General features: G+C 36.0%; 1 protein-coding gene across 2 annotated transcripts in view; it reads right to left on the bottom strand.

Annotated features, from left to right (window-relative positions):
- LCLAT1 (lysocardiolipin acyltransferase 1) overlaps nt 1–26,756 on the bottom strand; it is a 168,844-nt gene that overhangs the window by 102,921 nt on the left and 39,167 nt on the right. For both annotated transcript variants that reach the window (XM_045549330.1, XM_045549328.1), the window contains exon 3: nt 4,125–4,293. In XM_045549330.1, coding sequence (XP_045405286.1) covers nt 4,125–4,289 — 165 coding nt within the window. In that variant the 5' untranslated portion in view covers nt 4,290–4,293. The remainder of the gene's footprint in view (nt 1–4,124; nt 4,294–26,756) is intronic.

The following is a 26,756-nucleotide window of genomic DNA, read 5'->3' as shown; positions in this document are numbered from 1 at the left end:
GCTTTAATTGTGTATATGAATGCCTAGAAAAAAGACATTTCCCTGATTCTATTACAGCTTTTAGCTGTTCTTACCAATAGAGTGAACAAAAAAGTGATATGTATAACTTGTTATGTACTAGATCGGTGACTCACTGGTCTAGAAAGCACTTGCTCTAGACTTCCTCCCCTCCCTACTTTCTGCAGAGTGGGGCAAAAAAGTAGCAGTGACCCAGGTTTGACCACATACAAGAGGTCATCATGCCAGACTAGGTGGATTAACAAAGACATCTGAATCCTTGGATGAACGACATCACGGAGAAGGGCTACCCTGCCAACCTGGACCTGTGAGTGAATACAGTTCTACCTATTCAAACCACCATATTTTGAATTTTCGGCAGTTTGGCCTGTCCCCTAAAACAAATATAATAGCAAATATTTACTGTGTATGTACCAAATGCCAGGCATTATATTAAAAAGACTACATATTTATTATCCCATTTAGTCATCACAAAAACTCTCTGAGGTAGGTAGGTAGTGGTAGCACTCCCTTTTATAGAGATCAAGAAACAGGATTTTAGAGAGGCTAAGTATCTTAGCCAAGTTCAAATGACTAGAAAGTGTTAAGGCCAACGGAGAAACCAAATGTCTACCTCCAATGTCTGTGCCAATAAGCACTCTGTTTATACTCTCTCTCTAAAGAAATTAAATTGAGATGGCTAACCAGAGAAACCAGCTGCCAGAGTGTCTCAATAAGGAAAAGTTTTAGATGAAAGAGAAAAAACAAACAAACAGAGATTGGGTGTAATTCTGAGGGAAGAGTGCCAGAACCTACAAGAAGAAGCAAGTTATGGGCAGAGATCAACCCCCAAGAGGCTTAGAGTCCAGTGAAAAGGGCACATAGAAGGGTTTGTTCTCTCATCCTCACTTCTCTGAAAGTCAGCAGGCTCCCGAGCTGCTAAAGAGACTTTCTACCCTCATGAGCCCAAAAGCTGCTGCCGCCATTAAACTGAGAGCTTCTTGTGGACAAAGCACCAAGCTCCCAGCCCCCTTGGGGGGGGGGGGGCACTTCCCATTACCATAGACCTGAACCAAGAGGGCAGGCGCCATATTGCCTCTCTACCCATCGTGTGCCCCTGTCCTCCCCAGGGGGCTTCAGCTCCTCAGTTTATGTCTTGCTCATTCCCACACACACATTTCCCAACTCCAGCCCACACTGCAGGAGCCACAGAGTCCAGTGGGTACCAGAGAATCTATGTGACCTCAGAGCCTGGACATTCTGGGAAGGCTCCCTTCTGTAGAGAGGGACAGAGATGACCAGAGTGCTAGCTTTTCTCCATCCAGACTCTTTTTAATCCCTTCCCCTCCCTTACCCATGGCTGCCGAGAGAAACAACTAGGCCACCACACCGAGGCTTCCACAGAGATTGAGGCTCAAATCTTTCCTCTTAAAGTCCTGCAATGGACTAAGGGGTGCTCAGACTGTGAGCTCTCTGCTCACCGGCCCTCCCTGGTGCTGCATGCCTGGTAGCTCCATCAGAGCACCACACACCCCAAAGAAGAGGGACATCAAACCCACTTGAGCACCCTATAGGTAACTCAGGACCAGCACAGCTCTCCCTGGCATGATCAGGGATTGATCTTTGGGGACCCAGAGGGCAAGCTTGCAGACCAGATTCTGTACCGACAGGACTCAACTGTGTTGCCTGCAGCACAGAGGGGAGATCTGTGAACTAGTCCAGAGATGCAAGGGAGCCTGCATGGGCAGAAATGAGAGGAGAGTGCACTGTGGGTCCCAGCTGCAGCATACTGCATTACCATACTGAAATTAGTAAGAATATCATAGCTAGGATATAAGGGAAACAATATGATTATCAAAGATCTGAACACCACTACCAACATTCTTGGCCTAAAGGGTGTTTATTGAATACCACACCCAACAACTACAAAACGCAAGAACTCATGGAATGAGTGCCATAAAACAAATCTCAATAAATTTCCAAAGACTGAAATCTTATAGAATATGTTCTTTGACCACAAAGTAATTAAATTAAAAATCAATAACCATAAAATAGCTAGAAAAGCCCCAAAATATTAGAAATTAAAGAACATAATTCTAAATAGCCCATAGATTAAAAAAGAAATCACAAGAGTAACTAGAAAATATTTGAAACTATATGATAATAAAAATACAATGTCAAAATTTGTGGGATGCCGGAAATACAATACTTAAAGGGAAATGTATATCTTTAAAGTTCATAGTAGAAAAGAAGAAATATTTAAAATTAATGACTTACATTTCTACTTTAAGAAGCTTGAATTAAAAAAGCAAATTAAATCCAAAGTAAAAAAAAATTAAATACCAGAAATCAATAAAATAGAAAAAATTAATAAAGCCAAAGTTAGTTCTCTGTAAAAGTTAATAGAACTGACAAACTCCTAGTAAGACTGATCAAGAAAAAAAGAGAAAGAATATCAGCAACAGAAATGAATAAAGGGATACAATCACAGATGCCACAGACATTAAAAGAATAATACAATGGAATATTACGAATAAATTTATGCCAAAAACTTGATAACTAAGAAAAAAAAAGAACAAATGGACAAATTCCTTGAAATATATGCCTGACCAAAATTGAAAAATTATAAGGTAGAAAATTTGATTAGGACAATTTTCTATTAAAGAAAGTAAATTCATCATTAAAATTCTTTCTACAAAGAAAACTCTACATTTAGATGGCTTAACTGGTGAAATCTACGTAATATAAGGAAAAACCCAATCTTACACTACGTTTTGAAACACTCATCAGGTACCACTGAACTTCCCAACATTGGCAGCTATTAAGGCTCCATTTGACTCTTAACCAATCCTTCAGGTTTTCCTATCATATAAGACCCTACCACCAGACAAACTGGATTTAATCTCAGCTCTGCTTAAATAATTTGCTTACATGCATGACCTTGAGCAATTTATTTAATTTCTCAAAGTTTGTATTTACTTTTCTGTAAAGTGGGGATAATGGTGACACTTAAAATGAAGCCATCCTCCTAACTAGCACAGTATCTACCACTTACATGATAAACAGCTATGAGCATCATTACCCCTGGGTTTTACTTTGATTTCTCAAATATTTCCTAATCAACCTTCCTCCAAGGAAGGGGTCAGCAGCATTAGCTTGGTACTTTCCTCTCTATAAGCATAACATGGCAGGCAGTCTGCCTACAGCCTGGGGGGAAACTGGCAACTCAATTTTTAAAAAACAGGTAAAGATGATGATATTCCCCTTCTTGTTTTCCTTTTCAGGTATTATACTCATCACCTCTTTACCATGACAGATCAATAAGCCCAGTAACATTAAGTTCTAGCTGTTGCTCAGGAAAAATAAGTAACAGAACACTCTCAGGAAATATAACCTGAATATTCAAGGTAAAGGCAGCTACACACACCTCACTCAATTTTTGGAGAAGGCCTTGCTGATTAACAACAGGAAGGTTGAAGCCACTTCCCAGTCTCAGAGGAGGAAGGAGTATAGACTGGAATTCTACAGGAAGTCATCAGCTCAATATCAAAGGGATGTGCTCACAGCAAGGTGCACTGACCTTACAGAGAATACCTGGGTATTCCAAGACTCTACTGCATATTTTGTATGCACTTTGACCTTAACAGATGTTGGTAACCTAATCTGACATGAATTCTGTGCTTACTGGAAAGTGAATCAATCACATCAATATCACAAGTTAAAAAAATTATTATATGAATCTTAATTTTTGTCATTGTTTTGGGGAAAAAATGAAAAATAAAATTAATGACATAAAATTCTTCAATCTGTACCTTTAACATTTGTGCATATTACTATATGTAAAGTATACCTCAATGATGGAAAGTAAAAAAGAAAATTCATGAAGAATATGAAAGAAACTTTTAATTTTGAATATGGCTCTTAATTAGGTATTTTATTTCAAGGACATGAATTATTTTTATTTCTCTCTAGTTTTCATATTTCCCCTCCTTTGAAGTCTAATATGCCTCTTATATATCATAAAAGGATTATGTTTCTTCTATAACCCAAATCTGACTTTAACAAAATCAATGGGTTGGGTTACTCTGGTACAAGCAGACAGTCTCTTTCTCTGGTGTATAACTTACCACAGGCAGCGTGAGCCAGGTTGCCACAAGGCGATTGTTGATCCAGCGATACCAAGATGGGTTTATAAACATCAAAGGTAAAAAGGGACTCAGCATGAAAATGCTTCCAAAAAAGCTTCCACAAAACAGAGTGAATATAAAGTAAATTCCTTTCCATGACACCATGATTCTGAAAGATATATTAAAAAAAAAAAGGTTATATTTTGTTACTATATATTTAACGGCTCAAATTCAATTTCAGAATGATGCATATAATAATCTTTAGCTGCAGGGCCAAAAACAAGGCTCTGATAAACAATATATTAATAAAAGCCCAAATTTCATAGAGGTGACCCCCTTACATGTACTGCAGGTCTAACAAGTTGCTAGTACATTAAGAAACTGATACTCTCAACAGAGTAAATGTCTGACCTACAAAAAAAAATGTTGCCTAATTTAAGAAATCTTTGTTTTTTAGCAGGTTATTAGTATTTAACATAAAATCAGATATTTTATTTTCCAGATGTTATCTAACACAAAATCTTAAAATGTCCCAGAGTTTTTTTCTACTCAGAAGTAGACATAATAGACTAAGAATTGCAGAATACTTCCTAAGGGTGAGTATAGTAGTTTCATTTTATCTGGGGGGGATACGTTCCAAGACCCCAATAGATGCCTGAAACCTTGGATAGTATCAAACCCTATCCATACTATGTTTTTGTACAATACATACATACCCATGATAAAGTTTAACTTATAAATTAGGCACAGTAAGAGATTAACAACAATAAGTTATTAATAAAGTATTAAGTAAAATAAGGGTTACTTGAACACAAGCACAGCCCTACTGTGACAATCAGTCTGATTACTGAGACAGCTACTAAGTAACTAAGGGGGAGCAGAGAGACGGCATCGATACTTTGGACAAAGGGATGATTCAGAGATGATTCACATCCCAGGCAGGACCGAGAGGAATGGTGTGAAATTTCTTCATGCTACTCAAAACAGAGTACAATTTAAAACTTATCAATTGGTTTTCTAAAATTTTCATTTAATATCTTCAGACCAAGGTTGACCCCAGGTAACTGAAACCTAGGATAAGGGGTTACTACTGTACCTAAAAGCAGTGGCAATTAAACAGAGTACACTAATGTTTTTTAAATCTAGAAATACTAATTTTCTACATTAGAATCTAAAAATAACATCTTAGGCACTTGTTCTTAAACTGGCTCTTTATGAGCTGAAGGGTTAAGTAGAAGTCAGACGCCTCACTGACTTTACTAAACTATTTGCCAAAGGATTATTTAGGGGGTGGGGAGAGGAACTCTTCAAAACTAAAACATAATAGTGATCTTTTAAAATAAAGTTGGAAACATGGTCTAACAGGAATAATCATACATTTGATTTTACAACCTAAATCTTATTAGAGCAAAAATACCTTTTGCCTTGGGATGATAAAAACATTAAAAACATTAAAACTAGGAAAACAATAATGACCTTTAAATTTATATGTTAAAAAAAGGTATTCCAGAGACCAAGACCTCTGAATATTTAAAAGGAACACAACAGGAAGCCAAAATAAAATTTCAAATGTCATGATGCATTTTAAAAATGTCAAACAACAAAACAAGTCAAATCCCTTACCAACCACAGAATCAAATTTATCTGGGTACTGAATACATTTTTAAATCTCTACCAATACTTGACTATGTATATTTTTAAATCTTTACCAGTACTTGACTTTGTATACAAAACCCCCTTCAAAGTACAAACAGAATAAATGTATACTAAGAATTGGCTTTTTGCTAAATTCTAGATCTGAACTTCTAAGAAGTGGGGTGAGAGAGGACGGTGGAGAGAAGGACCACTGGGAAGCAGAAAGCCAAACAATCCCCAGCGCTCACACAGGGCTGCCCACACATCCTCGACTTTTCTTTCTCTGAGGCTCAGGCCCTGCTCTTTGCATTAAAAGACACTATAGACAGCCTCTCCCCAGTTTTTAACTTAAACTTTCCTTAACAGGGGGGAAAAAAAAACCCTACAAACTTCCAAATTCAGTAGTTCTCAACCTCTACTTCCTTTTATTCCTGCCTCCCAAATCCGGCAATGCTGCTACTCTATTTGAAAACCTTATAACTACCTTTTTCGATCTACTATTTTTCCTGCCAATTAGCCATTTAGAAACTCATTCCTAAATCCCCCACAGAGCTACACTTCCCATTATATCCATATATAACTGCTTCCCCCATCAAAAGCTCTAGCATGCTTCTCCGTCACCAATTTCTGATTTGATGTGATCGAAAAAAAAAACCAAATTATAGTTAAAGTAGCTTAGCTATCATTTAATAAAATCTTTTCACTTTACAGTTACGAAGCTGAAGCCCAGGAAGGTTAACTTGACTTTTCTAAGGGCATACAAGTTAGTAGCATCATATTTTTTCTGCATACTGCTTCTTCTATCATGCTATCTCCCTCCTGCTAAGGCACTGGGAATCAGCCCTTAAACATGTATTAATATTTAAACAAAGACTTCAACAGATATAAAGGGATGTGTCACATGAATATACTGGGATTCTTCAGACCAAAACCAATCTGAAATTACTTTTCTATCCTACACCTATTCCTTCCTTAACCTTTCAATCATTTGTTCATTTTCAGGGATTCAATAAACATACAAAGATATCCCTACTGTGTGCCAGGCACTGTGCTAGTAATTTGGAGGTACAACAGTAAATATGACAGACATTGACAAGCTTTCACAGAACTAATGGTCTGTACATCTCTTCCTTAGGGGCTCTTCCCTGGCTCTGCATTTAATCTATCCTTATTCTGTATCTTACTTCTAAGTCTCAAGGGATTGATGGACAAACATGCTTAAGAATTATGCTAGTTACACACTTATTTTGAAGAGCTAAAATTTTAACAATATAAAAACAAAAAACAGTTGACAAGACCAAGTGCTGCCAAGCATGTGGAACAACCAGAACTTGCATACACTGCTGGTGAGAATGCAAAATGATGTGGCCACTGTGGAAAAGTTTGGCAGTTTCTTAAAATGTTAAATGTATACTTACTATGTAACCCAGAAATTCCACTACTAAATATCTAGCACAAATGGAAACTTATGTTTACACAAAAACCTATACAAAATTATTTATAGCAGCATTATTCATAATTGCTAAACACTGGAAAAAACCCAAATGTTAGTAAGAGTGTGAATGGAGAAACAAACTGTAGTGCAAGCCAATGGCATACTACTCAGCAATAAAGACAAACTATTGATAAGTGCAACATCTTCAGTCAATCTCAAATGCATTATGCTGAATGGAAGAAGCCAGACTCAAAAGATAGGACACACACATTCTTTAATTAGGCAATAAAATAAAGATGTTATAATTCTAAACTGAATTTTTAATACCTCATGCAAAAATCATTCTGAATTTTAGAAAGCCTAAGTTCCTGTGAACTTAATATTTATCTTAATATTTCCCAATGTCTAACATAATGTATATCACAACAAAACTTGGAGAGGGGCAAGGAATGGGAGTTGCCATCTTCTGCTGGAAGAAAGTCTGGTAAAATAACTGGTCAATTAAATATCTAATTCTTTTTTTTTTTTTTTTTTTTTGAGACAGAGTGTCACTTTGTTGCCCTGGCTAGAGTGAGTGCCGTGGAGTCAGCCTAGCTCACAGCAACCTCAAACTCCTGGGCTTAAGCGATCCTACTGCCTCAGCCTCCCGAGTAGCTGGGACTACAGGCATGTGCCACTGTGCCCAGCTAATTTTTTCTATATGTATTTTAGTTGGCCAGCTAATTTGTTTCTATTTTTAGTAGAGACAGGGTCTCGCTCTTGCTCAGGCTGGTCTCGAACTCCTGACCTCGAGCGATCCACCCGCCTCGGCCTCCCAGAGTGCTAGGATTACAGGCGTGAGCCACCGTGCCCGGCCTTAAATATCTAATTCTTTAAAATAAAAAATAAAGGCCACATCATTGAAAAGTAACTACAAATACTGCAATTTAATATCATTGTTGTGTATTCTTTGTATAATACTAATAGCTTTCTTTTACAAAAGCCATTTGGAGAATAAGCATAGTTTAAAAATGACACACATTTTACTGCCAAATACAGACACACAAATAAATTGTAGATAATCCTGAAAACTATGCATACTTCAAGTGTAACCCAACAACTTTTTCCCAAATGGCCACTTTCCTTTCAGTAAATTAATATAATATAATCTTCACTTACCCCACTAACGTCCTAGCTCAAAATCTGATTGTGACTATGATGTCTAACCATCTGTGGTTCAAATGGTTCCAGTACCAAACAAAAGACAAAATAGAGTACATGAACCAAGACATAGCCCACCTCGACTTCTTATTCAGTTACATATATCATTCCTGGAGTAGGACAACGTGGGAGGACACTCCCTGGGAAGATAGATGGAATCCATTAGGAATATTTATAATTTCTTGCTAAAGAAGAAAACATATTTTACTTCATAGAATCTTCTAAGTCATTTTATTCATAAAACAAGTGTTAACAAGTAGCACTGCTCTCCCAGTCTAGTGGGAAGGCTAAGAGTGAAAATAAATTATTGCAATTCACTGATACATGCCTCATTATAGTGGTATGAGATATGCAACAAGTGTTAAGGGTAAATCAAAGCAGGCAAAATGAACTCTGCTGAGAGGGATTAAGGACAGCATTAGACTCTTGGAAGATGAATGGTTGGGAGGGAAGGGAAGAGAATATTCCAGGCAATAACATGCAGAGTCACAGAAATCTGAAATACCATAGCTTTTTCAGGGAGCCATAACTCATTAGATATTACTGAGGTATAGGGTATACACTGGGGGGCTGAAAGAAACCCCTAGGGAGAAAGTACATACACCCAGGCCACAATAGCCAAGAATACCAACTTTACCATGTCACTAGGAATGGGAAAAAAACCTAAAGCATATGACTCATGTTTTAGAATAAACGTTAAAAAGAAAAGATGTACATAAGCATGGACTCAATCAGTATACAAACTGGTTTTATTAAGAGCCTTCTCTAAACTTCAAAACAGTACAGGCCGGGCACGGTGGCTCACGCCTATAATCCTAGCACTCTGAGAGGCCAAGGCGGGAGGATAGCTTGAGCTCAGGAATTCGATACCAGCCTGAGCAAGAGCAAGACCCTGTCTCTACTAAAAATAGAAAGAAATTAGCCAAACAACTAAAAATAGAAAAAATTAGCTGGGCATGGTGGCGCGTGCCTGTAGTCCCAGCTACTCGGGAGGCTGAGACAGAAGGATTGCTTGAGCTCAGGAGTTTGAGGTTGCTGTGAGCTAGGCTGACGCCACGGCACTCTAGCCCAGGCAAGAGAGTGAGACTCTGTCTCAAAAAATAAATAAATAAATAAAAACAGATAGTACAAGGGACTTGTTGCCAAAAATCCCAGGACTGGTAGATGCTGGCATCAGAGGTTATGTGCTAGGAGCGACTGATGCAACTCCAACATTCAACAGCCAGATAATCATTACCACATTATGTAACCTGGCCACCTCACTTACAAAGTGAGGAAGATAGGAAAAATTCTCTCTAAGGCTTCTACTAACACAGAAATTCTAAATATAGGCTACCTTTTGATCACCTAATATTTGTAAGGCACTTTACAGAGGACCTTGGTATTTACGTATTTAATACCTAGAGATTCAACTATTCATGAATGACTCAAAGGTAATCTATAATTTTGTTGAAACTCAAAATTTGAATTGTGAACACTACAAGGCTAATCTCAAAAAAACAAATCATTTAGGTAGTAATGACTCTGGCCAACTGTCCCGTATGCTAATCTCAAAGGGCCTCTATTCTGTTCTACTTACTTCATATGCACTTCTTGCGGGGAGTTACATGTTATAGTAGTCATGTAAATTTGAGGTTTCAAAAGGACCTTGCTATATCCCTTGATAATGTCAAGGGTGTCCTAAAATAGACACTTTACATTCTCATCTAATCCAAAGAAAAGCCTCAAAAGTAAGGTATTGATTGTATCAGCAGTATTTACAGGTGAAGAAATGAGGGATTTGGTTCTCTTAACAAGTCTTTGACACTGTTTATATTGAGAGAAGTGAGAGAAAGAACCTATAACTAACGACATTACCAATGCAGACAGTGAAAGGTTTAAAGGCTAAAAAAGTAAATAATGAATAATAAAAGTACATAATGAATTGAGCCAACTGTTTAAGCAATTGTAAATTCATTTATTCATAAGACTAGGGGTCAATAAAGTACCCACAAAACTGAACAACCACATTACACTGAAGTTATTCTTCTTTCATTCTACTCTGCTAACTGGAGAACTTTAGAAATTCCCCATTTTTTTTTTTCAAAAAAGTAGGAAAATGAAAATTAACTTGTGCTGACTTTTATATGTATTTATTTGTTATATTTAAATATATTAAGTACAGTTAAATGTAGCTTATTGTATATTTATATATTTATTACAATTATAAATTAATTAATATAAATCTAAACTTGGTCCAGACTCAATACATTTTTTAATGAAAAGATGTAACACATCTTTTGTGAAATATACTCATTAGCAATCAGCAAAATAAAAATTAAGATACAATTTCCTTGTATTCATTTTTAAAAGTACCTGTAATATTTAACATTAGCAAGGCGATAGGTAGAAAGATATTTTTCTGTTTTGCTACTAAGATGTAAATTAGTACCACCTTTCAGGTAAGTGATAAGTCAGTATTTCTCAAAATAGAAATGTGCATATTTGTATTTCAAGAACTCTATCATGCAGAAATACTCAAGGAATTACACAAAGATATGGATACAAGGTTGTTCACTGAAATATAATTTGTAATAATTAACAATGGGCAATAAAAGCCTACCAATAAGGGAAGGAAGGATCATATTACAGTATTTTCATGTTATGGAATACTAAACAGGCATTCAAGAGAATAAGATAACTCACAATGTCTGATATGGAAGGATTTCCTTGATATTTATTCAGTAAATAAGACCAACTACAAAACACTATGGATAGCATGATGCCACTTTTGCCTTAACAAGCCAAATTTCTAAAAGTGTATATATCTATATCTGTATGTGAGTACATGTATTTCTAGGTATATGAAAAGGTCTGATTCTAATAAAGGGGTATAATAAGCCCAAGATTACTCCACGGTAAGACTCTCTAGAGATAAATATCCTCTCCCCTCATTCTCCTTCCACCCTTTAATCTCCTTTCAAGTACTTCCCCTTGACTTCACCCAACTGTAAATCAGAGAACAGTACTACCCCACAGGTCCATCTCCTGGTGCAGACAACGAGGTAGAAAACGATGGAGAGGGGATCCAGAGGACAAATAGAAGACATCTAGCAGAACAATACAGAATTAAGCAAAATGACGTTATAAAACATTACCTAGAGTATGATTACTATTTTTATTTATATGTACCTTATAGAGTGGTATACCTAGATATAATATTACATTACAGTTGATTTTATATATTTTTTTCTTATATATCTTTGTTAATTTTGATAAAATGAATGTGTCATAAAAGAAAAGTAAATAAGAATTCCAAAAAGCAAAAGCAAAACAAAAAAGGTCTGCAGAAGTTCCATATCAAGATGAAATATCTAGGCGGGGTGTGGTGGCTCACGCCTGTAATCCTAGCATTTTGGGAAGCCAAGACAGAAGGATGGCTTTGAGGTCAGGAGTCTGAGACCAGCCTGAGCAAGAGTGAGACCCTGTCTCTACAAAAAGTAGAAAAATTAGCCAGGCGTGGTGGCGTGTGCCCATCATCCCAACTACACTGTAGGCTGAGGCAAGGGGATCATTTGAGCCTAGGAGTTTGAGGTTGCAGTGAGCTATGATGATGCCACTGCACCACTGTAGCCCAGGTGACAGAATGAGACCCTGTCTGAAAAGAAAAGAAAGGAAAAGAAGAGAAGAGAGAGAAGAAGAGAAGAGAAATATCTAACATTGTTCTCTCAAAAACACTATTAAAACTACAGTGAAAGGAATTTTTTTTAGTCCTACACCTACAAAGACAGGAATAACCAACAACAAAGAACAACATTTTAAAAGCTGGAAAGCAGGAAGCCAAGTGTTGACTATCTTGGCAGACCTGAAAAGGCAAAGCATAAGCCAGTAGAGGAAAAAGTTGAGAACAAAACATGCAGAATCCTCAAAAGGCCCAGGAACCGGAAGCATTAAGCTACCTCTGGATGCAAATGGGGATGAATTAGAGTTTCCCAAAATAAAGAGGATTAGGTGAAAACTGAGAAGTAGATTCCTAGATCCCCTTCTCTCTCCACACCTCTGGGTTAACTGTTCCTCTACTACCCCTGCATACCTACAAGTCTATTCTCTAGTGAAGCTGAAACAGGGTTTCTCGATTCGGGGATGCACAGGTGAGGGCATGGTTATTGCTCTGAGGACAGTGGGATTAAGTGACCATATAGACACTGAATCTTGAATGCTGAGACCTCAGACCATCTTCCCTCACTGGGCTCTCAGATGGCTGGCAACAAGATCTTTAGAGCCCAGCCTGAGCAAGAGCGAGACCCCGTCTCTACTAAAAATAGAAAGAAATTATCTGGCCAACTAAAAATATATATAGAAAAAATTAGCCGGGCATGGTGGCACATGCCTGTAGTCCCAGCTACTCGGGAGGCTGAGGCAGTAGGATCGCTTAAGCCCAGGAGTTTGAGGTTGCTGTGAGCTAGGCTGACGCCACAGCACTCACTCTAGCCCGGGCAACAGAGCGAGACTCTGTCTCAAAAAAAAAAAAAAAAAAGATCTTTAGACCTAGGCCAGCACTATCCAGTAGAACTTACTACAATGATGGAAACGTTCAGTAGCTGAGCTGTCCAAATGGTAGCCAGTGGCTACATAGCTACTGAGCACCTGAAATGTGGCTAGTGCTTAGGAATTGAATTTCTAATTTAAGTTTATTTAAATCTAAATAGCTGTATGTGGCTAGTGCCTACAGTACTGAATAGGGAAGCTCTAGGCACAAAACTGGAACATATTTCTCAGAGGAATCTAACAAGGACATGAAGAAAGATGAAAATACAGAAATACCTGGGGATTCCCTAATAAGCAGCCCACCTAAATCACCCCCCAGTGAAACCCAAAGTTCATAAGCCTCACCTACATACAAGCTTCTAATTGGCTTTTTAAGTTACTCACTTTTTATTTTGAGCAGATAAGAATACATAGTCTAACATGATAGTAGAGACTAAATTAAACAGAAAAAAGTATACTTGAAGGAAATAAACTATTCAGGGAGAAAAAAACTTCAAAGAAAACTATCTTTAACATTTTCAAGAAGATAAGAAACACTAGGAAACAAGACTAACATATTCTTGTGGTAAAATAAAATGAAGAAAAAAATACTCAGAGAATAAAAGAGCTACTGGAAATTTAAAACAGCAAAAATTAAAAACATAACAAAACAGTATGAAGTTGAGAAAATCTCCCCCAAAAGTCAAGCAAAATATAAAGAGATGGAAAGTAGAAAGAATGTTAGAGGCCAAGACAGGAGGTTTCATATGCCAATGATACCCAATCCAAAAAGAGAGCAGAGAGACACTGAAGGGCAGGAAATGAGCAACAAATAATTCAAGAAAATTTCCCAGAACTGGAGAAAATGACATTCCACATTAATAGAGCCTACTGAAAGCCAGAGTAACTGATGAAAACAGATGCTCACCAAGGCACACCACTGTAAATTACAGAACAGTGAAGACAAAGAACATTCTACAAAACTTCTGGAAAGGAAAAAACAAGTCACATACAAAGGTACAAAAATTAGATTGGTTTTGGACTTCTCAACAGCAATACCAGAAGACGAAAACAGAACAATGCCTAAAAATTTCTGAAAAAAATAATTTCCAACCCACCAATCTATCAATTATATGTTAGGATGATTAGTATAAAAACACTATCATACACGCCAGGTGTCAAAGTTACTTCCCATACCACCTTTCTTTTAAGAAACTACTGGAAAATTGTCTCCACTAAAACAAAGGAGTAAACAAAGACTCCTGAAGGCAGATGATAAAGGATGACAGCCATGCATCAGACAGAGAAGACATTCAGCCCAAATTAGGGGAAAGTGACTAAAGAGAAAGACTCTCTGAAAGTTGTATCACCAAAATCCTTGCTACTGAACAAACCATCTTTTTGAGCCAAGAATAGAATGTCCAGGTGAACCTGTGTCCTGGCACAAATTCTACTCTGTACTTGGCTTCTTGACCATGTGCTAATAAAATTCCTGCTCTCCCTTCCATACTCAGTTTCCTGATCAGCTGCTGACAGTCATTTGATCTGTCATAAGTACTTTGCTCTGACCTATTCCTGAGAAATGGAGGCAGGGCATGGTGAATTTAGAAGCAGAAAATATATTCCCAGTGGACAGCCAACACCTTCAGAGTCCTGCCAGATGCCCTGACTGTGGTGGACGCTGTCTGTTTCCTAGGACTTCCGTTATGCATGAACTTGCCCACTACCTTCCCCAGAAAAGGATCTAGTCCACTCTCTAGGAAATGAAGTCAGACTATCACCCAGAGACTTTGTACCTCTTGGAGCCTTCACCTAATAATGGTGGCAGTGTTAGAGTACACTCACTACTCAACTTTTTTAAAAAACAACAAATATATAGATATTATATGTATCTTTATATATTACATATATATTTATTTATATATAAATAATCTCTCTCTGTATACATATATATAGAGAGAGAAGGGATGTGTGTATTAGTTCAGAGATATATGCACAGGTGGTAAAATTTTAAAGAAAAGCAAGGAGATGACTAACATAAAAGGATAATAATAGTTGTGATGGGGGCACACGGTTATTTACTCACAATGTTCTATTTCTAAAGGATGGTGGCTACAAGTATGTTCACCAACAATGCTTTTTAGAATATCAATGGCTAGACTTAGAGATTTTTGCCAATCTGTGCACATACCATATACCATAAAGTCTTCTAATTACATGGTACATTAGCAACAACAAAAAAGTTTTTAGTGTTCACTGCCCTTGGTGGAAACAGGGAAGGCACAGAGCTTTCACTTTTTAATTCATGTACTTTCATATTACTCTAATTTTTTAAAGAATTAGCATGCATTATTTTACAATTAAAAATAATTATAAAAATTTTAAGAACAATTAATTAATCCACATTAGGATTCTTTGTTACAGTCCCCAAATACTCTACCAGAAAAGGCTATTCTTGGGAGTCAGTTGAAACAAATATATTGAATGAGTTGAAAATTTTTCCAAGACTACTCCAAAATAAATAAACAACATGTTGATCTTGATTCAAATGAAAAAATCACATACAAAAAATTAAAGTGTGAATACTAATGTCAATTACTGGATATATAGTATATGCCTATATAATAGTCATTATTGCATAATGATAACTTAGCAATGAAAATAAAAATGTTTTAACAGCTAAAATAATCAGAACCTGATTACTGAGATTACTCTGCAATCTGAAGGAATTTAACTATGTTCATTATTTAAACAGTTGAAGGCAGGCCAGGCACTGTAGCTCATACTTGTAATCCTAGCACTTTGGGAGACCAAGGCCAGAGGTTTGAGATCAGCTTAGGCAACATAGCAAGACCCCATCTCTACAAAAAATTTAAAAATTAGCCAAATGTGGTGGTACACACCTGTTGTCCTAGCTACTTGGGAGGCTGAGGCAGGAGGATCACTCAGGTGCTTAAGCCCAGAAGTTTGAGGCTATAGTGAGCCATGATCAGGCCACTACACTGCAGCCTGGGTGACGGAGTAAGATCTTGTCTCTTAAAAAAAAAAAAAAAAAAATAGTCGAAAGCAGATGCTCTTTATGCACTACTCATCTGGTAAACTTCACAACCAGACACAAACACCCTAATTTAGTTTATTTTTTTTCACAAATAAGTGAAATATTTATGAGCTGATTAATTTCTTTTAAATCCATTGATGCATGCTAATTTGCACAGCCCCATTCTGATGAACATGTCTTACCTGCATTTTCTTTGTAACAGCTGTTGAAGAGTTTATACAAGCCTTTCTGTGTACCCTAAAAGGACCCATAAAATTTTTTCAGAACTTAGTAACATAAACATATCTGTATTGCCTGATGAAATGATATGTCTTCTTTATTCCCCCAATGAGAACTGTATTTGTTTTCCTTTTAAGCCTCAAGGACAGAAGGCTCATAGCTAAATTTAACATTCAACTCTAGAAACAAAGATTATGGTTATTATTATCCCTTTCTCCTCTTATAATGTTTTATTTTTATTCTTACTAGCATTATCACATATGTCTTTTATTATAAACCACTGTAAATTCTTTTAGGAAGCAGATTATTAACTAAAAATAAATAGAATGTCACCATTGGTGACCTTACTTATTTTACTACCTAAAAAAAAAAAAAAATCAAGTCTTTATTAAAGCATGGTGTTGGGAAACTACTAGAAATTTTTATTAAGAATTTATGGTAAAAATATCCTGAAGACAAAAAAATGTATGCTCCTTTAATAAGCAAATTATCAGAAGAAACAAATAACAAAAATTAGCCAAAAAGAACTCAGGACACCTTTCTGTATCAATTAAGCATTTATAATGCAGGCACAGGATGCTGAAAAGATAATATATAAAGTTTACTCTGGCACTTTGACCTGTTTGGGGGGGAGAAAAAAAGATAATAACAGGAAAGGGACAAACTACACAGTTCTATTCTTCCTGAAACAGCACAAGAGAATAATACTTTCCCAGATATAAAAAGGTTTTCCATGGTAACTGACATGTTAGTCATAAGACTTAGAAGAAATAAAACCACAGTTCACCAATTCTGATAAAACACAATAGGACAGTAAGAGCAGAAGGAGGCCAAACTTCAGTCACAACTACCCAAAATGAAGCAAAAAAGAACTTTCAAGAAGCAATGGATTTCAGTAAACAAACCTGTTAACTCCCTGGGGAGAGTCTGCTCTGAGAGTTCTTAGAACTGGATTAAGGGTGGCTAGGATTATGTCAAAATGATACCACTTACCTCTTATATCTCTTATTTATCTCTTGAGGTTCAGTGAGAGATAAAATTATCTATCTAAATATTCACAATTCTCTAAACCCTGATGTAATTCTTTTACTTGAAATGTATTCAAAAGTTAATACATGGAAATAAGTAGAAAGTATACACTTCATGATTCTATTTATCTAAAGTTCAAAAACAGATAAACTAACTCATAGTGTTAGAAGTATGGATAATGATTATACCGGGGGAATTGTGAAGCAGGTATAGTAACTGAAAGAGGTACCAGGGAACTTTTAAGATTTTGGTAATGCTTTGTTGTTTCTTGATTCAGGTGCTGGTTACATATGGTGTGCTTGCTTTATGAAAATTCACTGAACTGTACATTTGTGATTTATGTATTTTTCTATATGTATATTATATTTCAACAATATTTACCAAAAATGTTTATATATTAATATAAAATAATTAAAACCAGATACTTTAGAAACAATTCAATTAGATATATACAGTTTATAGGACGAAAATTCAAGTGGTCAATAAACATACAAATGATCAACCTCACTATTTTTAAGAAAATGCATATTAAAAAAATAAAACTCCATTTTTCCCCTAGCAGATTGTCAAAAAAAAGTCTAAATTTTGCCTTTGATATTCTATTAGGTCATTAAATATGAAATGTCCGCTTTTGAATCACAACTTTAGTTTATTATATCTCAAACAAGAGGCAGTACAATTAATCAAAGTATGCGCCTAAACTATCAACACAGGTTTGTCATCTTGCTGGTAGCTTGTTTATGCCAGCAGCCAAGAAGCCTGGAAAGTGAGTGGTGATGAAATCATGAAAGGTGTTTTCCACAGCTTGTTGAGAACTGAGTATTTTTCATTGCAAGAAGTGGTCCAAAGCCTGGAAGAAGTGGTAGTCAGTTGGTGCAAGGTCTGGTGAATATGGTGGATGACAGAAAGTTTCCACATCCAGCCTCTGTAGCAGCTTTGTTTGTGCAACATGTGGTCCGGCGTTGTCTTACAAGAGGATTGGCCTGTCTCTATTGACCAGTCTCAGCTGCTTAATCACAAGGATCCTCATCATTTCCTCCAAGTGGTTGCAGTGGACATCCACTGGAATCAATTGACAAGGTTTCATGAAGTTGTAGTGGATAATACCAGCGCTGAACCACCAAATAGACACCATTAGCTTTTTTTGATGAATAATCGGTTTTGGACTGTTTTGGCACTTCATCTTTATCCAACCATTGTGCCGAAGAATCCATTTTTCATCATACATAACAATACAGTGTCGAAATGTTTCACCTTTATGTCATGACCACAAAGAAAGGCAAGCTTCCAGATGATTTTGAAACCGCCCTTTACACAAATCAATAACAGGGTACAAGGCGAGAACTGTGGTAAAGGCCTAGCTAAAAATAATGATAATAGTTAGTCACTATTCCCCTGTTTGCTTCTCTGTAATTGCCACTCTAGAGCCACGCAGCTGGTAGTCATAAAGATTCTTAATTCCCCTGTAGCTGGTGTTCATAAAGACTCTTAACTTTCTCCATAGAAAACATCACCTTTTTGAAACCTAAAGGTAGTTTTTAAGATATCCTCCAGGCCCTGCATTCCAGTGGATCGGTCAATTCACGCAGACCAGCAAGCAGCCCATATCAAGAAGCCCACTCAACTGGAATTGTGACCTGAGGGACTGAAACAACACAAAAAGATGATTCCTACATCCCTATAATTTTGCCCCAATTAACAAACCTAATTGCCTAGCCCTTGCCTGCCAAATTATCCTTAAAAACTCTGTCTCCCAAATTCTCAGAGAGGTGGATTTGAGAAATTTCTCCCAACTCCCTGCTTAGCTCTATGTGGAATAAAGACTCTCTGTCGTAAAACCTGCTGACTCTGTGTATTGGCTTCTTGGGCAGCGGACAAATGAACCTAGTTGGGCAGCAACAATTTCTCTTCTGACACTCATTTAATTCATGTGGAACCCATCTATCCAGCTTCTTTACCTTGCAGATTTGTTTCAAATGGTCCAATATCTTCGGAATAGTAACGTCAAACCTTGCTGCTAATTCATGCATAGGTTAAGATGGATTCACTTCCCCTAGAGCTTTCAGCTCATCATTATCCACCTTGGTCTCAGGTCATCCACGTGGCTCATTTTCAAGATTAAAATCACCAGAACGGAACTTCTCAGACCCTTCACGTACTGTGCATTCATTAGCCACATCCTTCCCAAACACTTTGTTGATATTTCGAGCTGTCTACGCTGCATTGGCTCCATGATGGAACTCATATTCAAAAATAACATGAATTTTGTACTTATCCATGGTTTCACAAAAATTGTTCTAAAAAATTTTGAAAGATAATCAGAAGCCAAAACATGCATTTGAAAGAATGAGGATGTATCTTCACAATAAACATAAAATAAGAAGCATCAAAGTGAAATGTCAGAGACAGCAACTGTCAACCTTCGCACTTAAGGAAATCGGACATTTCATACTTAATAACCTAATACACATCATCTTTGGTGCTCTTGCCTTCACAGCTGAAGGGAGTATAAAGTGGTACGGCCACTTTAGAGGGCAAACTGATAAGTAGCTATTACAATTTTCAATATGTGTACCATCATGAATTCCTTCTCAGTATTTACCCTTCACAAATACTCAACTGCATGTACAAAGATGTTTCACTGCAGCATTTTCTGTAACAGAAATGCTACTGATTCCTATTTTTCCATGATCCTATAATCAAAGCAAAAAATGATTAAATGGTAAGTCAGAGATACCCCATACTTCTTAGCCAAAAGATTGTTTACCACACTTTAAGTTCAAAGTAAATTTTTACAAAGTAAAAAATACTGAAAACATAACAAGATAAGAATGTTAAAAATACACTAAACTAAAACTACACTGACACTACCAAGGATCCTGGGCCTAACAAAGGTCACTCAAACCATCATTTAATTTACTTCATAGTGTTTATCTCCATTCATTTGAAGTTTAAGCTCGTGTTTTGTTTTTCCCATCATGAGATACAGAGCTAGCTAGTAAAACATATAATTAAAGAACAAAGTGATCAAGGCATATGGACTATCAGAAAGCAAGAAGTTTACTAAAACTAAATCCATATATATAAAATATGAGCATATATACATATAAAAGGAGCATATATATAAAAGATAAAGTTCTAGCAGAAAACAGTCATTTAAAAAGTTACCAAAAACAGAATGGCCATTTCTGACTATATCCATGTCCACTTTATTCAAAAGCATACTCTTTAAAAAGAGAGAAAAAGGAACAAGGTAAAATACCTGTCTAAATTTACCATGTTATTTTAATCATTTCATTTAAACAGAAAATAAGCACCAATTAGTCATTCCACAGTCATTAAAATCTCATATGATATTTGCACTATCAAATACTAATCAGTAGGAAGGTTGAGGGACCTGGCTTATGTTCACAGTGGCACAGCCAGTTATGACAAAACTAGACTAAGACTTCCCATCTCCTGTGACCAATTGTGTGTTCTTTCCATTAGAAAGGGATCACAGAAGGCTAAGGCAATCAACTAAAACACTGAGAACGAATTAAGGCTACTAAGGCAGTCAACTAAAACACTTAAGAACAAATTAAGGCTAAGGCAGTCAACTAAAACACTGAGAACGAATCAAGATACAAACAAGGTCTGGGCCTTGAGGAAGGACAGAGCTCAGTCAAGCTAAGACAAAATGCAAAGACTGAAGAGGCAGACCTCTTCATGTTATTTCTTATGGTATACATTGTAGAGTGACTGGTTAGTCACAAGAAAGTTTTTCCAAAGTCTCAGATTCCTGTTGGGTTTTGTTCCTTCTAAATTGTTTCAAACAATATGAATTATTAACAGCAAGATTCTTTTTAATAAAATGTCACCAATTTTTTCTGCATAAATAGCAAGTATGCTATATTTTAACAATTTCCTGTTATTACACAAGGCTTCCTTGTAAGATGTAAAAGTTAAAACCACATATAACCACACTAAGTGGAACACTACTATATGAAAGATCATTTCATAAAGAATAATTAGGGTAAATCTAGTATACCTCCTGTTATTTAAGAGATTACATTCCTTGTTCAAATGACTTATTATAGGCCTCAAAACGTTAAATAGAGTTACAATATGACCCAACAACTCCACTCCTAAATATATACACCCAAGTGAAATGAAAACATATGTGCACACAAAAACATGTATATGAATATTCATAGTAGCACTATTAATAATAGTCAAAGTGGAAACAAAACAAATGTCCTTCACTTGCTGAATGGATAAACAAAAGTGGTATATCTATCAGTGGATGTTATATAACCAAAAAAAAGGAATGAAGTATTGATACATACTACAACATAGACTTTGAAAACACTATGCTAAGCGAAAGAAGCCAATCACAAATGGCCACATAGTATATGATTTCATTCATATGAAATGTCCAGACCAGCAAGGTATAGAGGCAGAGAGTAGATCAGTGGTTCCTGAGGGCTGGGGACAGGAAGAATGGGAGGCGACTACTACTAAGGAGTACAAAATTTGTTTGCGAGATTAAAAAAATAGTTCTAAAATTAGATAGCGGTGATGAATGCTCAGCTCTGTGAACAGTCTAAAAACCATTGACTTGTACACTTTAAATGGGTGAATTGTATAGTTGTAAATTACATCTCAACAACAAAAAAAATTAATTAGCTCAGAGATTACCAAGACATGAATAACTCTAACCAAGTCTATACTAGGTGTCACGAATGCTGAAAGGGAAGAGAAATTATAAGGATAACTACCATCTTAGAAATTAGAAAAAAAGAACACATGTAAAAAAAGCCAGAGAACAAAAGGGGACTAAAGACAAGACAGAGTGAAATCACTTTGAACAGGAAAAAAGACTAGACAGAAATACATCAAAATGTGACCAACAGCTGTCCCTGCATAGTGAGACTATCTTTGATTATTTCCTCTCCCTTTCACCTTTATTTTCCAAATTGTATTCAAAGAGTATTATTTTTATAACAAAAACAAATCCCAACAACATTTGTTTCAAAGGGAAAAATTAGAAGAAAGGATTTCTTATATTAAGGAGTTAGATAAAGCCCATCACTAATACATCTATCATTGAGAGTAGGGTTAACCTGTAACAAGAAGTATGCAATTTGAATTATACAATGTTAAAGATATTGGTCCAATGTTTTTCATATATAAAAGAGTTGATATTCTTACATCAGTAATTTTTTTCTAATATAAGATTACTGGTATACACTGGAAGGCATAAAATATTACTATGGCAGGGAGGCATCTAACAAGTGATTTGACAGAACAAGAAATAAAATGCTTTCCCTTGATGTTTCATATTACAATTCTATAATAACACAAACTGCTCATATTTACAAAATCTATAGTTATGTCATTACCTTTAATAAAAGATCTTTTAAAAGTTAGATATTAACATAAACTGAATTAACACACTGCCATTTGTCAAATAAAACAAAGATAACTATCATTCATAGTATTTTTTTTCTATTAATACTTACAAAGCAAAATGAAGAAAATATTTAAATCAGTTTTCCTCTTACAATCTATTCTTCGCACAGCAAAGGGCAGTTTACCCACAGATGATTCGTGGAATGTATTCAAGGATTCAGTGCCCTAAAATTATATGCTAAGTTATGTGTGTGTTTTTTTCTGCAAAAAGGATCTCTAACTTTTATCAGACGGGTTTGTAACTCAAGAGTTAAAGTACTGCTGCTTTAGAAAAACAATTCAATGGGAGTCTAAAACGATCTTCTGCTAGAAACAAATTTTAGAGAAGTTCTTAATTCTCAAGAAACTATGCTGTAATTTTCAAGAAACTATAATTTTCATTCATGAAACAAGTTTATCAAGTATCTAGGGAATGAGGTAGAACCAAGGATAAATCATATATAGTCACTATTCCATAAAATAACTCTAACTTGAGAAGTCAAAAAATCCAAAAAGTACTAAAGAAAAGGTAGAAACAAGAGATTTGTTACTTATATGTATATCATATATCACAATATTATTTTATTTGTTTTAGGTTTTAATTTTTAAATATTTGAGATGTCTTATTTAACAACTCATAATATGAATGGAATCAATTTTTGATTCAAAGCATTTCTGATTGAATTCTATCAACCATGAAATTCTGTTTGAATGTTACAAATGTTATAAAACACTTTTTTCTGGCTCATTTTGAAAGACAATGATTGGGTTTTGGTTCATGTATACAATTATATTTTGTACAAATAACAGGGTTAATATCTGGAACATCTGCTTTGCTAGCATTATTTCTGTGACCCTTTTTTCTTCAAGACTCACAAAAATCAAAGCAAAAAACAGATGGAGAATGACCCTAGAATTTTCTCCATGTATTTTAAAGTGTTTCATGTAACATGTTCTTGCCACCAATAAATAAAAATATAGATGGGGAAATTAATATGAATGCCAATAAAAATATTTCATTTGGTAATAAAAGCACATGAGGCCTTAAGAAAGACAATTGATACAAAATTTTTAAAAATTATTTATAGGGTCTACAAATGTAATTATTTGATGGCAAAAGGAGGTAGTTTTCAGAACAGTATAATGCAATCATTAATATTACAGGAGACATCTCTAAAAATTTGATCAATTTAAAAACCACATTGCCTATACAATCATATAGTACAGAAATTCTGAGTTCAAAGAAGCTTTAGAGATAATTTAGTCCACTGGTTTGCAAACCGTTTTAGCCATGAAACCCTTTATTCAAAAATCCTACCAACAAATCTCTTATATAAAACAAATCAAAACAGGGCTGCTCTAATTCAGTTTCCCCTTACCCCTAGTCTCCACTCCTCATCTCTGCCTAGACCTCTCCTCCCTGGGGGTGTTAAAGAAAATCATTTGAAACCAGTGGCCCAGGCAAACCCTTCATATCCCAGAGGAGACAACACAGATCAAGCGTCACTCTTTTTCTTTTCCTTACTGCAAAAAGGATTTCTTATCTAGACTGCCTAGTAGTTTGTTTATTCCTCACAAAGTTAGTCACAAACCTAATCTTAGAGATACAAGGGGACTTAGGGCAGGTCAGGACTTCCCACTCTTAATGTGGTCTCTCTCTAGTCTATTCTGCATCTATTAAAATCGATTTCATTACAATGAGCCTTTTTTCAGAAACCATTAAAAGACATGGGGGGAAGACAAATACTGTATAATGAAGTACTTTACATACAATATTCCAATTCTCACAACTCTGCACATTCTACAGTTGAAGAAAGTGAGCTCAGAAACATTCAAACATGCCCAGACCATATAACTGGCAAGGAGCAGAGCCAGGATTTAAACCCACATCCATTTGACTCCAAAGCCTGTGCTCTTTCCAATAAACGACTTTACATTTGTGTAGCACAAATTTCAGGCTATGAAAGAAAAGAGGAATCCATGGTGTAGGCAGAGAAAAACAGCCATATATTCTCCAAAATAGTATCAGAGTGACAGGTATCTATTAACATAGGCACCCTAAGTTATTAGCATCACTGAAAGGAGGTAGTAAAGAGTATGGCAGATAATACATTTAAAAAAGAAGAAGAAACAAATTAACCATAAGACCAACAAAAAGCAAAGCTCAGTTTTAATTAATGAGGCCTACCAGAGGAAGGGAAAGAAAGTTTAAGAGACAGATACTTGGGGAATCAACAATGAGAAATGGAATCATGGCATGTAAGTGAAAACATGAAATCCAAAAATTAAAAAATTATAGTCAGAGGCTGCTACAAATGAGTAAATTATTCAAAATAAAAATTATTTACAGAAGAGTAAAATGTCTTTCAGATATTTAACAAGACAAAAATATTAATACAAAGTCTACCATTTTAAATAAAATTTCAACTTATCTCTAGAAGATCACTATCCTTGATTAGCTAGAATCTTGATGAAAAAGAATTCAGTGTATAGGCTCTAAAGTTAAAAATATAAAATTGAGCTACTATAAAATTCCACATAACTGATAAACTACAGATTGAGACCGGAGGACAAATTGAGACTGGAGGATAAACACAGGGCATCTTCCCTGTCAATTTTACTATATTTTGGAAATACTACTTTTGTCTTCAAACACAAGCACAAAGAGTAGATTATAAAATTCTCATGAAACTTACAATCTAGCAGGAGAATCAAATTCTGAAATAAGTAAATAGTAATACTGTATTAATAATAAAGGCTATGGAAGTGTATAACATGAGCTGTGTGCTCTTCTAGGAAGGCCAGACAAGGCTCCCTGGACTAATGCAGTAGAGCTAAAATAGAAGTGCTGTTTTGCTTTCCGCTTTTTGTGGGTATTTGCTGGGGCTGAGTAGGTGGAGATAAAGGCTGGAGATAGGATAGTAAAGGATAGTTATGTGTGACATCTGGCACCCCTGGGGCAGGTAGGTGGTTTGTCAAGTTCAAGGAACTGAACTGAGATTCAGATTAGAGTTTTAACAATAATAATATACCATCTGCAGAGTATTAAAATAGGACCACATTCTCTTCATAACCCTGGAGAAGGATGCTTGGCTTTTAGTTCACACTAATCCACTGCATTTACATATCACACGTAACATACAGTTTACAAATCATTTTATACTCTCATGTGGCCCTTGTGTAAGGTAGAAATTTTACAGATGAAGAAATCAGTTTGTGCCCAAGGGCATAAAGCCAGAAAATGGAAGCCCTGGAGGTATCCCTGAACCTACCAGATGTCCTCCAGAGTTACTATACACAAGCCTGCACACCGACCACCTACACACTACCCAGAAGAAAGACTCCAACAAACTCCACTGAGAGGCTACTCCCTGCCAGGGGCAGAGTCAGGGGCTAAAGGTACAGTGTGTTGGCACCCTCCCATAGGCTTTCCTTGGCCAACAAACTTGAAAAGAATTGACCCCAATATATTACATGATCTGTATCTCTACAGCAAATAACAAGTCAATGAAAAATGTTTTCATAGAAATTTTTTGAAAACCAAGAAGCACAGAAGTTTTATACCTATTGAACATTTAGGATAGTGCCCCAGGATTCAAGCTCTACTAATAACCACACCTGTATAATCCAGAAAAGTTAATACCAATCCCCATACAACACCCCCTCCTCTGCCCTTTCACTCCCACCTTTACTTTCTTTACCTATGAAATGAGAAGATTTGGTCTAGATTACTGGTCCTCAATGAAACATCACTACATCCTAAGGGCATTTTGGAAATTTGTTGGGGCTTTTTCCTCTTTTTTTCCCCCCCGTGTTTTATTACTTATTGTTTTTTACAAGTGTTTTTATGATACATGGATGAATTGTACAGTGGTGAAGTCAGGGCTTTTAATATACCCGTCACCTGATTACTGTACATTGTACCCAATAGATAATTTCTGATCCCCCACTACCTCTACCCTTCCCCCTTCTGAGTCTCCAAAGTCTATCATACCAACTGAGTCCATGTGGTATTTGTTTTTCCATTCCTGAGATAACTTCACTTAGTATAATGGCTCCAGTTCTACCCAAGTTGCTGCAAAAGACATTTTACTTTTTTATGGCTGAGTAGTATTCC

Source organism: Lemur catta, chromosome 4, assembly GCF_020740605.2.
Source record: "Lemur catta isolate mLemCat1 chromosome 4, mLemCat1.pri, whole genome shotgun sequence".
NCBI lineage: Eukaryota > Metazoa > Chordata > Mammalia > Primates > Lemuridae > Lemur > Lemur catta.
The sequence above is the reverse complement of the archived record's forward strand: the minus strand, read 5'-3'. Positions and strand labels throughout refer to the sequence as shown.